A 16,207-nucleotide genomic window follows, 5' to 3' on the forward strand; every position below is an offset into this window, starting at 1 on the left:
ATCATAATTTTCAGATAGGTGTGTATTTTAGTCACTGAGAGATGCAATTAATTTTTTGCCACATCATATCTTTACAACTAAAACTATCAGAACAGCATTTAATAATGCTCCATATTGTCAGCTAATTAAAAAAATACTGTCTCATATTCTTCCTAATGAGAAAATAATCAGATTCTTAATTAATTATGTCATATTGCTAAACGTTCCAGATAGCTGGTAGATTTTATCCGTTTATTTGTCAGCTTCCCAGGTGGTTCTTTCATCTCAAGACTTTAAGAACTTGGTTTTGGGAAGTCATCAATGTAGGAGAAGATGTATCCTAGTTACAAAGCTTTCAAGATGCTTGACTTTCCAAATTTGGCCTCTATTAATTTAGACAGCACGGTGTTTCATGCGTAATTATCACGTGGCTTTTGTTCTGTTACTTTGTTTCAAGTAACGAACAGGTATTTTACGATAGAAGTGTGTCCGTGTACAAGTCAATACATAAACATACACCTGTAATTTTGCTAATTGACACAAATCCTGCTTCTCTCAACAACATTGTGTGCTGATGTTCTTGGTATGAAAAAAAACCTGCTTTTAGTAAATAAGATGGTTTAATAAATTTGCAATGAGATGGGCAATGGGATTATTTCAAATTTAGCTTGTGTTCTACCGATTGTTGATTTGATTGTTATTTGAGTCACTGAAAGTAATTCAGGATCCTTGCAATTCCATTCTTTCTTTTTAATGGAGCTTTTACTGCGGGAGGTATATCATAAATATGCTGTGTTGTTCTGTATCAGATCTGTGTACTTCCTGAAATGAAGGTTATGTGGTTGGGATGAGAGAGAATCCTCAATAACTGCCATGTATTGGTAACCTGGCAGTTTATCACTGTAGAATTTATATTGATGCTTTTGAAACAATTACATTTAGATATTGAATCTTTAAACCAATGCATTTAATGTTTAAAGTACACGTTCCATTTCTGTGTTTTCAGGATACTTGTTGTAGTCCTGCAAGAGAAAATTGCCGCCTTTGACAGCTGTACTTTCACCAAAAAATTCTTCGTTACAAGTATGTATAATAATTGGGTTCAGTCTTTTTGGTCTAGTGGTGGAGTGAGATAAAACAGAGTTTTTTGTTTGTTTGTTTTTATTTCTAGATCCTCAAAGCAGGTGCCCATGATGTCATTTGGAGTTTCAGGAAATCTGTTGCTTCAAAAGAAAAAAAAATATCCAAGTGTTACTTTGGCTATTTTGCATATTTATTGTTGCTGTAACTAATTTCTCGCTGTTGAAGAGCACCTACTCTGACATTGATAGGTAGTTGAAAAATTCTGTTGTTCATTTTGCACAAATATGTGCAAAAGTTTCAGGTTTTGAGTTTCGGGTTGTACGCGTAAGCAGCCGTTTGAAAACACCTCGGCAGCGATCCGCCTGCTTCTCATTTTCTGTTGTTCCTTAGGCCCAAGTACATTGGTTCTTTTTTTTAATGTGTCCTTACTTTAGCAGGCCCCAAAGCTCAGTAAAGTATCGTAGTAGAAAAACTATAGGCAACTGTTTGCCTGCAGGTGCTTTTACATATATCTTGAGCATGAAGGAACTGTTCCTTTATTGCTCTGTACTCTATGACTTGCCTCTCAATAGGAGGCAATTGATTGTAATGGGTAAGGTGCTCTCCAAAATTGATATGCTAGTAGAGAAAAATGGTATGTTTTCTACGGCTCGTGCTCTGCTCTGTCACTGGATGTCGTTAGGATCAGGATGTCATTTATCTGCTCCCAAGACTGTGTGTGTTGTCTATGTAGCGCTAAACACCAAGAAAGTATTTACCCCAGAAAAAATTAAAATTGTATCTTTCCAAGCAGCTAGTGACTAGTGCTACTATTTACCCATTAGAATCGCCTCTTAAAATCTGTAGATTACTGAGGGATCGTAACTTACTTTGGAAGGATCAGAGTTGTACTGGTTAAAAAGGAGAATCTGAAATTTCCTGGGTTTATTTTTGGTCACAGTTGGAGAAGTTCTAAATTATCTTTTCATATGATCTGTGTGTTTAATGAAAAATGTAGTTAGGAGAAGCTATTTCTTGTAATAGTTTGAAGAAAAGCGGCTTTATGCAGTAATATTAAAGTTGCCAATAGGTGTCAGTTTCTTCCTACGCATGGCTGTACGGCCCTGGAGTCTGCCGGGCTTCCGAGAAGGGAGCCAGGCGGGGAAAGGCTTGTTTGTGTCCTTCTGTTCCTCACTCCTCCTTTTGATTCCGCCAAAGAGAATTAGGGTACAAGCCCTGCTTTATTTTAGATCAAAACTAAAAAAAAAAACTTCAAGTGTGTATTTTGACAATTCTTGTGCTTTTCTAATTCCAGTTATTGTTTGTTGTTTTTTTTTAAAAGAAAGGTACTGTGATTTGTTTTAAAAATTAATCCACTGAACTATATTTTGAGGAACAGGGATATCCTGTTCCTAACCATAACTTTGATTTGCAGTGCATTTTTGTGAAACAGCGGTGGAATTTAAAGAGGATAAAATAAAGCTTTTGTAGATATTTAGCAAATGATTTGAAAAACCAAACTCCTGAAATGTCACTATTCACAGTGTATTTCTCCAGCTGTGCTGTGTTTTCAATACGAGAAACTCGTGATGTTCTCAAACTTTGCTCTAGTTCTGGGGTTCTAAAGCTCGGTGAAAGACACCCCTCATTTTGTATTGGGCGTTTTGGGAAGCTGTGGGACCCAGCAAACAGCTGGAGCTGCTGCCCCCACAGCTCTTCCTCTCTTGCTGTCCTGGCTTGCCCGTGGCCAGTGACCGGGTGTGACTGGGCAAAGAGACGTGTGCTTTTTTCCTAGGTGAATGCATTTCTCGGACCTGTGCTGGTGAATAGTCGTCCTGAGGATTTTGAAGCTTAGTTGTTTCACTTAATAGCTTATGCTATCAAACGGGTGTTATGCTCTGGCATGTTGAAGGCCGCAGTAAAGCTTTTGTCTAAGCTTTCAGATTTTGTATGTGCTGAAATCTCTTCAACCTAAGAGTATATCTTTAAAGGCTGAAGTTACTCTGATGTGTTTGAAATTTGATGTAAATGAGCTACCTAGTTAGCTGCTTAGATTTTTGACAGTTAGGCAGCTGGCCAGCAAGTGGACTCTTTTGCTGTGCTTTTTTTTTTTTTTTTTTTTTTAAATTTAGGAAAGGGCAGTGTCAGTTTAAATTGGAAAAGTAGAAATCCTTGAAAAGAATCTTGGCAAAAGGTCTTATAGGCCTCTTTGTTTCCATTATTGGAGCATCCCTGCTCTGCAGGACAGTCAGCCAGTGTCCCATCTGGACCCATCCTCAGCTGGACAGTGACTGTAAGAATGTCACTGGCTGCCCAGAGAATTTTTCATCATGAAGAGGATTCTCAGCTGTGTTATCTGACTGCTTTTGGTCAGAAGCAATGGCATAAAAGGTCAAAAATATTAAATGAGGATCACTAGCCCTTTGAAGACATTTCTATTACCATGTAAACCACTGTGTAGAGAAAGAAAATCTGTTTTTCAAGAAGGTGATGATGTGGAAATCGCATCTTCCATCAGTATCGACTAAGTGGCATGGGAGCCTTAGAACCTCATTGAGACAGCTAAAAAGCAAACATAATTAAGCAGAAGCTCTTGTCCATTTTGTTGACTATTTATACATAAAAATTAAATGCAGAATGTACAATTAAAAACAGTGTCAGAAGTTCTGAAATTTTGGTGTTCCTCAGAAATGCTAATGCAGCTGTGTTGCACATGAGTAGTATTTGTCTATCTGTTTTTGTGGTTGAATGTGTAGCTTAATATATTGTTGTAATAAATATACCATAAAATATTCAGGATGTAGAACATGGTCAAGTTCGTGCTGCTGTTGGAATGTTTAACTCCTGCATTTCCTGATTTTTCTTGAGCAAATTTGACATAGTACTAATCTTTTTTTTCTGCATGTGATTAGATGGAAATGTGCTGATTTGACTTGAATGGCAGAGAGCCAGCACATTTTATTTGTGCCCTTTGTAACAAAAACTCAGTGTACAGGTGCTCCAGTCTTGGTGTGTGAATTTAAGACAGGTGCTTAAACTTGAAGGGAAAACATAGTGTAGATATTGTAGAAAAATTACCAGGATATCCTATAATCTACCCCGTGTGGTATTCTGATTTTTAAATGCCTGCTAAGGAAAGGCATAGCATCAGCCCGAAAAAAACTCATGGCAGTAACTTTCTTACGGCCCTCCGTTCTCTACTGTGCTTATGCTTGGAGCCAACTCTGTTTCGTTAAGGAAGGACTCGCATCAAGGGGAAGACAAAGCCAAACAGTAATTTCGCATCCTGCACTGTTTTAAGTGCTCACGTGGCCAAACTAAAAAAATTCATTTGGTGCTTATAATAAGAATGTGTTTCCTTTGGTAGCTGTGAATGTCAAGGTGTGGATTTTAAATAGATTTTTTAAATAGTTAAGAGTTTTATTGTGGTTCACTTAAGATTTCCTTCAGAGCCTTTTTCTGAATACTGCGTATGACTGAACAATCAGAAATGAAAGTGATGTACAGGCTTTTTTTTTTCCCGTACTTTGCTCTAAACAATAGATGCAGAAAAGCTGGATTTCATTGATTTCTATTACATCAGTGCTCCCTCAACCCTTCTCCAAAAATGCTTACTTAGTGGAACATTGATGATTATGAATATGGCCTGATGGATACTTTCTCTGTAAAGAATATCCTTCCCACCCCCTGGGCCCTAAGTAAAGATTATCACAGATAACATCATGCATGTGGCATCATCTTTGTGTCCGATAACTAGTGCCTGCTCAGTTTCTCTGGCCCTTCCACTCCTCATATTGATATATTCTCCATCCATTATTCCCTAGGGATGAAGACAGTTATTGCAGCCATTAGCTGGCACCACATTTCTATTGATGCTGTACAGCTAGAGCCTTAAGAGGTAATTTTCCAGATTTTAGTCAGAGTACTTTATTGTATATAAAGTCTCAAAAGACTCGCCTAACCACAAGCCAAAAATTATTCAGTGTATGTTAAATGCACCCCACCTGCATCTCTCAAAATAAATAAAGAAACCAAAACCAAACGGTGTTTGATACTCTAATTTGCAATTTGGATGGGGTATTCCTATTTTCACTGACATTCAGATGCAAGAAATAATATGGTGGTTTCAGTTTGTCACAGGTCTGATCTGGAAATCATCTAGGCTTTTTTGTACGTTTTTGTTAGCTTTGTTAGAATTCCTTTTCCCTGATCGGCACACAGGGAGCAGTTTGATCTCTTTGCTTTGAAGTAAAAACACTGGATGTCTTATGAAAGGGTTTAATGCCTGAAGAGTTACATTCTTCAAGAAGCTCTGTTTGTACGTTTCCCTTCTCAGCTGTGATCAGCGAGTGGCATTTATCCTGGCTATCCCCCGTGGTATAATAATTGATAGGATTCCTGTGGCTGTGGAGGGAGACTTCAGTTTAGATCGAAAGTCCTTAAGGCAGGTGGGAAGCGAGCTCCTGTTTCACAGTGTTTTCTTGATCAGTGAAGAGAAGCCAAGTATGTTCCTGTCAATTGTACATAAGCAGTTTTTATTTTTATATGCACGCACATACATACAGACACACACCCCTTCATGTAATTTGTAACTGCCTTCCCTGAGAAATGTTGATTTGATCTTGCTTTTACTTTTTAACAGTGTTTTTTATAAGAACGTCTTTTCCTGAATGCGGGAATCAGGGTCTCACTATTGCAGGATAATGTTGAAATACTTTTTGAAAAGGTCTTTAGGGCAATGTGGTAGATTTATGGAAATGAATGTCTTCGGGTGCTTACGGGGTGTTTTGCTGTATTGCGGGAAAGTGTAAATACAACAGAAAAATTGCATAAAGACAGAAATAAGGCATTGGTACCCAAGATGTATATCTATCATATCTCCTGGTTTTGACAGTTTTGAAAATTATATATAGAACAGGAAGTGCTGTTTGTTTCTGTGTGAGTTATTTTTATCTAAAGCACCCAAAGCCTTAATGTTAAAGGCCAAAACAAAGCCATCGTACTGACATTGTCCTGTACAGGAACAACAACCTCTATAGTAACATTATTATTTATCACTGTCCAATTCTCTGAACAAAAAAAGAAAGTAAACCCGAGATTAAAATATAGTTTGTCCTGAAATCAGTCAAATTTGTGCTAAGTTAAACCACCAAGCCTAATAAACATTAAAGGCCACAGGTATTTTTAGTAAAAGCTCTGGTATTGGTCTGAGACCTACAGAGTAACAGTAAAATACTTAAAACTGCCATAATAGAATTGACAGGGAAAGGAGGACTCTGTAGTAATAGTAGTAGTAGTAGTAATAATAATAGCAACAATAATAGCAATAATAATGATGATCATAAATTAAATCTGTGGTCCTTCCCTAAGCTTATATGAGAGAATTCCGTTCTTCCAATCGAGGCTAGCACAAAATGCAACTCATTGCAGGGCTGGGTCTGTGGTGAACATGACGTGTTGCATCACTGCAAAGGCGGGTGATGACGGTATATGTAGAATTTCTGGCTTTATTTTTTCACTTTATTTCTAGATGGGTTTTTTTAGTTGTTTAATGTGATAATGCCACTATGATTAAAAAAAAAAAAAAAAAAAGAAAAAGAAAAAAGAAAAAGGCCCTGGATGGCAAGCATGATTTCGCAGTAGGGTCCATCCTGCTGGTTTGCTCTTTTGCTCAGTTTTTATGGGTGATACTTAAACAGAAGGAAGTACAAGAACAATAGAAGAGTTTTGGAAAGTATGTGACAGTGTGAGAGTAATAACATTTACATAGGGCCTTTCATCTAGAAGGAACCCAGAGGAATTTATAAACAATATTACTTTATACAGTTTATAAACAAATAAATTTGGCTTGCTTGGTGATGCTAAAAAAAAAAAGCCCAAACAAACAAAAAATACCAGATGAAACAACTTATATGACTTGTTTTCCGTGATATAAACAATTCTTTTGCAACAACAGTATCACTCTACCTGTTATTTATTGTATTTACCCTTTCTGTGCTCTCTGTCATGGATCTGTTTTCTGGCTGCTTTGGATTGCAAGAATTAGGAATGTAGTTTTGTAATTTCATTACTATAGAGTGCTGTATATTTCATAAGACCTAGAAAAAAATTACTAATTGATTATAAGCTACATCCAGTGACTGAAAAGTTGTATAGCTTTAGTGGGTTATTGTAGCTAGCTATTTAGAAATACACAATACCACTGCTTCAGAGATTTTTAAAGTGATATCTGGCAAATACCTCGAATGATTAAAGGCAAATAATTTTGGTTGAAGAGAGTTACGCATTTTGGAATTTGCTCAGAAAACTGTTTAAAAACACTGTATGCTTAAGATGGTATATGTCATCTTTAATGAACCTCTCTACACACTGAGACAGAAAAATCTTTGTTTATCCAGTAATCTGCTTTCTCAGCAAGGTTTCACTTACTTAGTTTTGCCTTAGGATGTAGGTTAGCCTTGGAGATCTCTGCCCTGACCGGTGTTCCTTGCGTTTGCTGTATCCTACCCCAATGTCATATCCATCATACTCGAAAGAGATGCAATGTCTTCCATGGTTTGGGATTAGAGACAGAATCCTGAGAAGATTTTATAGTAGTACTGCCCATACCCACATACTGTATAAACACTCACACAGAGAAGTAGCTTGAAATAAAACTGGACAATACCAGTATACTTTCATCACAGATACAAGGTGTGGAATATCCATTAAAAAAAAAAAGTTACAGTAATTGTGAGGATAATTCTTTTAACTGATGCCAAAAAAGGATGATTATATATCAGTGCAGAGGAAATCAGAGAGAATTGGGGAAAAGAAAGCAGTGAAAATTATGGAAAAAGGAAGTTTTCCTATTAAACTGACGGGGGGGGGGGATAGAAAAGAACAACTTGCTAAAATGGTTTTCATTAAAAAGTAAAAACAAAGTCAAGATAGAGGGGATGAAAGCCTGGCAAATATCACAAACAGATTTTTTTCATTTTTTATTTCTTTTTCTGGACTGTAAGTGTAGAGAATAAGAGTTCTTACAATCTGCTGTGAAATTAAAAAACAACCGGTAGTGTCTTAAGATAAGCATGTTGGGATGTGTTTGAAGAAAAGCAGTGTTCTGGATGCTTCTGATTTGGCTTTTTCATTCCCTTTTAGCTTTATTCATTCGCATGTTAATTTGCAACAGTTTACCGTATGTCATTTTACAATGCGTTTTAGTGAGGTCTGAGAAGGAAATACAGCTGTACTCTGGGTAAGCAGACATATTCAGTTGTGAGTACATCGTTATGTAAACTGAAAATAACTTCTGACTTAGCTCAGACAAGTTCTGACTGTTAGCATCAGATTTTTCTAGAGAGAAATGTTGCCTTCTAGTGCATATTTAGGTCTGAATATTTTGCCATGATGAGATCGTCTTTAGCTCTTCATTAATGGAGCCATTCAGGCTGTGTAGGATGTTTCTGAAGAAGGACCAAGTGAAAAAATTACAGTCTTAACTATGATAATGCTCACTTTTGGGGGAAAATTGTTGTTAAAGTATTGGTTCTCCACCTCCGTTGCATTTTTTTTTTTTTAACAAGTCATGTTAGTATGTATTATATTTGGTATATATGCAGAGTCCCTTAGAGCACATACATCATCCATACTTCATGAATGAGAAGAGCACATATATAGAAGACATCCGAAGATATTGATTGGACTTGTAGCAGTATCATGGGTAACAGAGATGCACAGCTCTGGTCCTCCTGAAGAACTGAATTGTTGAAAGTTTAGATGTCTGTAGACTTTTAATTGCTTCTGGGATTCCAAAAATTGTATGCTTGGATGTGAAGTACTGAACTGCCAAGTTTTTATGGATATCGGGAATCCCTGTAGTGTTTAGCCCCCAACTCTCCATCCCATATTGGGCTTTTGAGTTTACATATATATGCTCATATATGTATATATATCTCTTTTTAAGCATTTTCCTCATGAAAAAGCTGTGGAGCTTGATGAAGAGCTGCCCCAATACAAAAGGTTCAAGTCTTCATAGTGGCATGTTTTGTGATTTATTGGCTTAATCTCTGTTATAGCTGACATGACTTTTAATGGCCCTGTTCCTCTTAAACAGTGTTTTCCCAATGCGCTGTTTGTTTAAAAGCTAAGTGGGAGGAGAGGAATGTGTTGCTTTTCTCTTCTTGGCTGCTGTCTGTGTATTCACACTGCCATTATTGAAGCTAGAGGATGAGCTTTTTAAAAACAATTTAAGAGGAGGACTGGAGCCTTACTTTTCTGTAGGAGCATAGATCAATGGAAAGATCCAGAGTCAGAGAAATGCATATTTGTGTGAGTTTTCAGAATGAGTAGAGGAGGTGATTTTGTTTATTATGGGCATATGGCTATGAATCTCCGAAGGGTGGTAGAGATTTCATAAAGGTAATTGAAAAATAATGTAAAATAAACATGCCTTCTCTTTGCTCACTCATTAAGCAAACATTTGTATAGCTCTTTGGAGAACTTTAAGTAACTTCTAGGATTCCTGTGTTCTCAGTAAAACCAAATATATGAAGTCAGCACAGCAGCAAGAAAGCTGAAACCATCTTTGAATCCAAATAATCACAAACTACATGCTTATCTCAGATTATAATTTTATAACTCAGTTATTAAAAAAAAAAGACAGGAAGAAACTAAGAAATTGTAATGCTGAAGAATTTACCTATGGTACCATTTCGACGTAGGTAAAACTAGCATCTTGGAAACGGGAATACCAAGGCACAGAATATGAGGTACCAGGGTGCTGCCTGTGAAATCCTCGGCTGTTAGCCAAGTCCCTGTTCGGAGGGAGCCTGGAGCCCATTTCTTATTCATCAGTGTTGCTTCGGCCAGCGCCGGTTGGAGCTCTTGGGCGTAGGAGCTTAATCAAGTTAGCAGGAAAACTTGCACTTCAATTCAGACTTTCAAAATAGTATTTTTCTACTTTTGTCTTTCCACAGCTTTAAAGTAGTGCATTTCCTCTGTGTGTCATTATAAAGCACAGAGGGAGAGAGTAACTGTGTACTTAAAAACATTTTAAATAGTTTCCAGTAGATTTTCACCTATATTTTTGTGGATGATAGTCCCAGTAAAGCTTATTCTAAGATCAGATGTTTTTTAGTACTTGCTTGATTTGCTGTACTTCTGGAAGGACTTTCCCCAAGTGATCTTTTCTTGGATGACCTCTCCATACTGTCATTAAAACTTGGAAACTTTGGTCTTCTTGACAGTTAGTTCTGCATTCTCATTATGTTCATTCCTATTGTAAACATGCTAAAATTGCTGCTGTTATTGCTTAGAATGGATTTTTCCTCAGTTGTTTTGAAGTTTAGTAGAAATAGAAGTTAATCTTTAAGAGAGTTAGGCTGGTAACGATTGGATGGCCGAGCTTGATAGGTCACGCTGTGTCTGTCTTTTCATTTGCCTAGTAGATGATGTTCTGCTGACTCCAGCTGTTTTTTTGGAAAGCAGAAAAACAATTTGCTTTTCCTTCCCATAAAGTATAACCCTTTGTTTATCCTTGTACTGCTGCAAGTTTCCAAAATGCAGAGACTTGCAAAGAAAAGAAAGGGAGGAAATAGCTCTTTTTTTACGCTTTTTTTCGTATCTGAGAGTAGAGTTTAGTACTGAGTTGAATTGTTGACCTCTGTGGAGGTTATTATTAGCATTGGCTGATTTGCGAGTGGGGCTGTGTTTGATTGACTGAGTCCAGTTCATGGAACAAACTACCTACAGTGCGTTTGGCGAAGACATTTGCCGTTTTTTCTAAGATAACTTTACACTTCTTATTTGATTAATTTTTTGTTTGAAGAATAATACTTTTTGCGGTTCTTCATTTACTTCAGTTCACTGAAGTAATTGAGAACAGCTCCCTTTTCCAAGCAAGACGTTTCTTTTTGTTACGAGTTGTTGAATTGCGTGGGTTTTGTCATTACAGGGCATCTGTTGGCTGATACTCCTTCTGTTTTCTGCTGCAAGGATGTTACGAGTTGCTTGCAGAGTTTGGGAAATGCAAGTGACTGATTCTAAGTCACTGTAGAGATTTATAGGATGAGGGCTATCATCTGATAGCTTTTAATGATATATTATATACATAAAAGGGAAGAAAAATAAATAAAGTTTGGGGGACCTGAATGTCTTTGCTGACCCAGGTAAGAATTGCTGAAGCAGAAGTCAGCATTAAAACCTTACTGGTCCTGCTCTATAATGTCATCGGAAGAACACGTTTGTATTTACAACCTAGGGTTGTATTTACAACCTGTTTTTTGCTTGCTTTGTTCCTTAAGAGGCTCTGGCTACCCACATTTTATGCACTTTTGGAATGCAATAACAATTGTGGCATCATCTCTTCAGAATTCGTTTTCCTTCCTGAGATCAAGACAGTGATAAGGTCTTACAAAGTATTCACTTGGTTTTGCTTTCCTGGCCTGAGATGGATTTAATTGGATGAATTGCTGCTTTTCTCCTTCCATTGCTTTATGACCTTTGAAATAGCTTGCTATGATCTTTCAAATTTTGCAATACTCTCACTGCGCTTCTCTAAAAAATGAAATAAGGAGCTGTTTATCTTAGATGGCATGAACGGTATAGCAGCTGTTTCTGCACGTGCCCAACAAAATGCCATCAAATGTGTCTTTAAGTGTTGTCAAATGTCAGTTTAAGCTTACACCTACTTGCTATAGTTAACACCCTCCCAAGCGCCTTTTTTACCATTTTGCAAGCTTTGAAAATAATGCCATTAAATTTTTAAAAGTCTGTTGTCCTCACTAAATGTTCTGGACAATTTGGGGGCCTGTTCAAAAAGACCCTGATATTTGCAAAAAGAAGGCGGCGAATAGGTTTGCTTTTTCTCACTGTGGTTGGCAGATCAGTATCTGAGAGTCTGGAACAAGAGACTTTGGGGAAATAGAAGCTTAGCTAGCTGCATGTTTTTTTTTTTTTTTAAATGTTGCTTCTCAGAATGCAGTGTAGGATTTTATGCAATAAATTGCAGTTGTTGGTTATATGTGTTCTTCTAAAATGCTGTTGCCTGATCTCAGTGCTCCTTATGCCTGTGATACAGGATCAGCTAACCGGGGCTGCTTTTAGTGAGACACACGTCTGTAAGTTTTTAAATGTTTTGTTTCTTGGTCAACCAGTGAGAGAATATGAATTACTAAATTGTCTATATTAGCCTAAGAACTGATGAAAACAGAGATTAACCATTTGCTTGATAGTCCCCTCCTTCCTCCCATTCTCCCCCCCCTTATGCAATATTTCTTTTTTATATATATGTTTTAGTGTACCAGAACGGGTTTAGGTCTGGTAAATGGTGTTATGCGTGTGGCTGAAGGCCTTAGTTTACTAGCTTAAATTTGAACACTCAAGCTCAAATCCTGTTATCAGTAAGCAGTTTTGTGGCTTCACCCGAATGACTTCAGTATCTGAACTTCCAGACTCTTACCTTGACAAAGGACCCACTGAACTCAGCCTGCTGGAACCAGGCAGCAGGGACGATTCCAGTGTCAGGGCGAGAATACTGAAGTTCAGATACATCAGTAGGATTTGGGCGCTGAACACGGGCAAGGGTTACGTGTTGATGTAGAAAGAGCAGCTGTCCACCCGGAAGAGCTTAATTTAAAATGACGAAAAACAAAGGAGGGGAAACAGGACATGGAAATAGGACAGTAATAGCAATTAGGATGAGGGTCACCATGCTACTTTTAATTGTCGATTACTTAAGCTTTTCATTTAGGTTTAAGCGTTATCTAATTGTTTTCAATAATTTAAAATTCTGTATTTTTAATTTTAATAGTTAATAGTGTGATATTCTTGGTTGTTGTTTTGGGGGGAATTTTTTTTTGGTCTGGGCTTTTTTTTTTGTTTTTAACTCAGACTTTATATCTTAAATTACATTTAACATGGGACTGATTCATTTTAAGCCTTGCCATGTTTTCGTTCACAGCTATTTTCAGTGGCTTTCTGTTATAGGTATTTTCACCTTTTAATCCTTAGGAATACTGTATTTTATGTTCATCTTTATGTGTATGTATATATCTATTTTAAATATAAAGGTAATGAAAAGCAGGTGAACAATGGAAAATATGCCATTGATTTTAAAGGAATTACAAATTCACTCACTGTGTAAAGTTAAGTGTGTGCAAAAGTATTTTGAAGGCTAAGGGCTTGTATATAGAATTATTAAAAACAAAAACAAAAGCACAACACACCCTTTCATACCACAAAAATTTCGAAGACATTGAAGCTAACTGTAACTGTTGACCAATAGAAAGACATCAATCAAGTAAAATTAATTAAAATGTGAAGATAGAGAACTAATCCAGTCAAACTTTTAAACATCTCCCTCACCCCACTGTATCAAAATGGCATTAAAAAAATGCAAACATAAGGAGAAATGAGTATTTACACTTAATTAACTGTTCAAAATAGCTCATCTAACCACAGTCTTATCTTTAGGAACAAAAATGCAAGCATTTACTGAGTGATATTAGCAATGGAAAGGTTTTTGTTTAGACTTTTTGTTTTCTTGGCAATAAATAAAATTCTTTGTAAAAAGTCATTAAGATATTTCTTAATGTTCCTTTTCAAACTTTTCAGGCTGCTATCCTTGTCCAGGGCCAAACATGAATCCTATTGCTCTTGGAAGCCGTTGGCTTGCTTATGCAGAAAATAAGGTAAGGAAAGGTTTAATTTCAAAAAATACTTCTCTGCTTCTAGATTTCATTCTAGGTTTTGTATATGGGGGGGGGGGGGGGGAAGAAAAGAAAAAGTCCCAGAAAAAAGGTATGTGAAAAAGATGATCTGTAAGAGGACTTGCATAATCATGACAAACCTCATCTCTGACCCACACTGGTTGTGCTTTGGTATTCATGTATGTCATATCTTTACTCTGCACATTTGATTTAAGCTCATGAACTTGGAAGGCATAAATATGTAAGTAGCGTAGGCAGGGAAGACAGCTATCAACATGTGTTTTCAGTGAGGTCACTCCATCAACCCATTTTGCACTATAAAAGTTTAAAGCACTTAATTATAGACACTTCTAAAAGGTAGGCAAGTGAGGATTCCTAAATTCTATTTGGGGAAACTGAGTCTGGACAGAGCCAGTGGGTTTGTCTGAAACAACACAGCAATGTACTTTGTACGTTAGGAAATAGCATTAAAATGCCCACTTTTTAACATCTTTGCTGAAAATGTTAGGCTCCAGGAAAAAGATGAAAATGTTGAAATAATTTTTCTTATTTCTAGAGGCAAAAGAAGATAATAAATCCCAAGGAAAAAAAATACTACTCTCTTCACCCAGCCCTAGAGAAGTGATTGTGTATTTAAAGCCTGAAGTGTTTGAAAACTTTAAATTCAGCTTCTAATGCCTTATTTTTATTTCAAAGCATATGTTTTTTCTCCCTTCCACCTGTGACTGGAATAGCTGTTTCTAGAGCCGAACCAGAAATTATCAGAGGCAGACTTGAGAAATGTATTTGTTGCTACACCTTTTCAAGCACAACTGATTTCACTCCAAATTCAGGCCTGCCTTTCCTTTAATGCTATGCTTATGTGGTTTTGTAAAACTTAACCAGTCAGTCTGGGATTTAAAAAGTACTGCTGCCAAAAATATAAGCCACTGATCAGCAAAAGAATTGTATCACAAAAGGAATTTAAATGGCTTGAGAGTTCCCAGGTATATTCACTGTGGACTTCCCCTTTCACCCTAGTTTAACTATTTTTATTTAGATACTTAAATATAAGCAGGAAAGGAAAGCCTGTAGAAACAAATACATCTTACAGTGATTTTTCATTTTCTTTTACCTAAAACAGTTAAACAGGCAACATGTTCTGTGTACAAGCAATAAGTATCTATAGTTTTTTGCCATTTTATTTAGTCAGAAGCACAGATTCTATTGTTGGTTAGGGTTCAAAGGCAAAAACTGCTTTTGTAGGTCAACGGCAGGTAGAAGAGTCTTGTTTTGATTTATTAATTTTGAAGGAAGGCAATATAGAGTAAACCCCATGTACATTCCTTTAATCTATTAAATGTAAAGTTTAAAGTGGCTCTTTTCCTTTGTCATTTCTTTGCTTGCTAGTCATAAAAAGGAGGGGAAAGCCACACTCAGATTCTTAGAATGTCTGATATTTAATGTTACATATACATGGCTAAAGCTTTTGATTATATTTATTTAAATTTATTTGTGGTATTGCTGCCAGACCAAAAATCCCACTATTTCAAAGTTTATGAATTCTTAGTGACTACTCATCTTGTAATTGAAAACTGAAGTTGAGTATGCGACAGTCTGGGTGGCACCCAGAAGATTATAAAAAGGGGTTAAGTGTCTCAGCAGGGCTTTTTGCTATTTGTAGGAAAAAACACACCACTGTACATGATAAATAAGAGCTATGGTAATGGGTTATGGGTTTGTGTAGTTTAATAGTAGTTACTTGGTTGCTGTCTGTCTTCTTGTAGCTGATCCGATGCCATCAATCCCGTGGTGGAGCCTGTGGAGACAACATTCAGTCTTACACTGCCACAGTCATTAGTGCTGCCAAAGTGAGTACATCATCTGCTGCTGGGAGAGGTTATCATGCAAGATAATTATTAGGTTTCCCTGCTGAATTGTACTGTGTGTCATCCCCCCCCATTCACAAAAGAGGAAAACACAGTAAGAAACATGCTAGCATTAGCACTAGCATATGGTCCAGATCCTGAAAATCTCTGAGTAGCCATTGTTTTTCACAAAGTATTCCTGTCCTGCTGAACTGATTTTTTAAAAATTTTATTTATTATAAACAGCTATTCATATTAGTGAGCCAGCTATAGGAAATCATAGTAAAATGCATTTCTATAATGGCTATTCATAATATTACAAGTTTACATGATTAGAAATCAACATTGTGAATTATTAGTCTTTTAGCATCATGAAAACTGACTTTACAAGTGCTTGGTGCTTTTTGGACTCAATCACACTAGCATTATATTTTTTAATCTCTCTGAAGGATGACAGCACAGTACTGGAGCTCATTAATTACCTGGCAGCTTTCTTTGAAGGTTAGAGTTTGTTAATGACTGTTTACATATAGGTTCCATTGCCTAGTTTTCTAGTTCGGATGACATTGTAATATTCCTCTGTTTTCAGAGAAATGTCTGGGTTTTCATAGTATCAAAAGAAGACCA

General features: G+C 36.7%; 1 protein-coding gene across 14 annotated transcripts in view; it reads left to right on the forward strand.

Moving 5' to 3' along the window:
• Positions 1–16,207, forward strand: part of BCAS3 (BCAS3 microtubule associated cell migration factor) — a 373,812-nt gene that overhangs the window by 55,863 nt on the left and 301,742 nt on the right. For 13 of the 14 annotated variants that reach the window (XM_075168423.1, XM_075168422.1, XM_075168417.1 and 10 more), the window contains 3 exons: positions 986–1,062; positions 13,639–13,715; positions 15,500–15,583. In XM_075168423.1, coding sequence (XP_075024524.1) covers positions 986–1,062; positions 13,639–13,715; positions 15,500–15,583 — 238 coding nt within the window. The remainder of the gene's footprint in view (positions 1–985; positions 1,063–13,638; positions 13,716–15,499; positions 15,584–16,207) is intronic. The other variant, XM_075168428.1, reaches the window with a different exon arrangement.

The sequence above is a fragment of the Calonectris borealis genome, chromosome 19, assembly GCF_964195595.1.
Source record: "Calonectris borealis chromosome 19, bCalBor7.hap1.2, whole genome shotgun sequence".
NCBI lineage: Eukaryota > Metazoa > Chordata > Aves > Procellariiformes > Procellariidae > Calonectris > Calonectris borealis.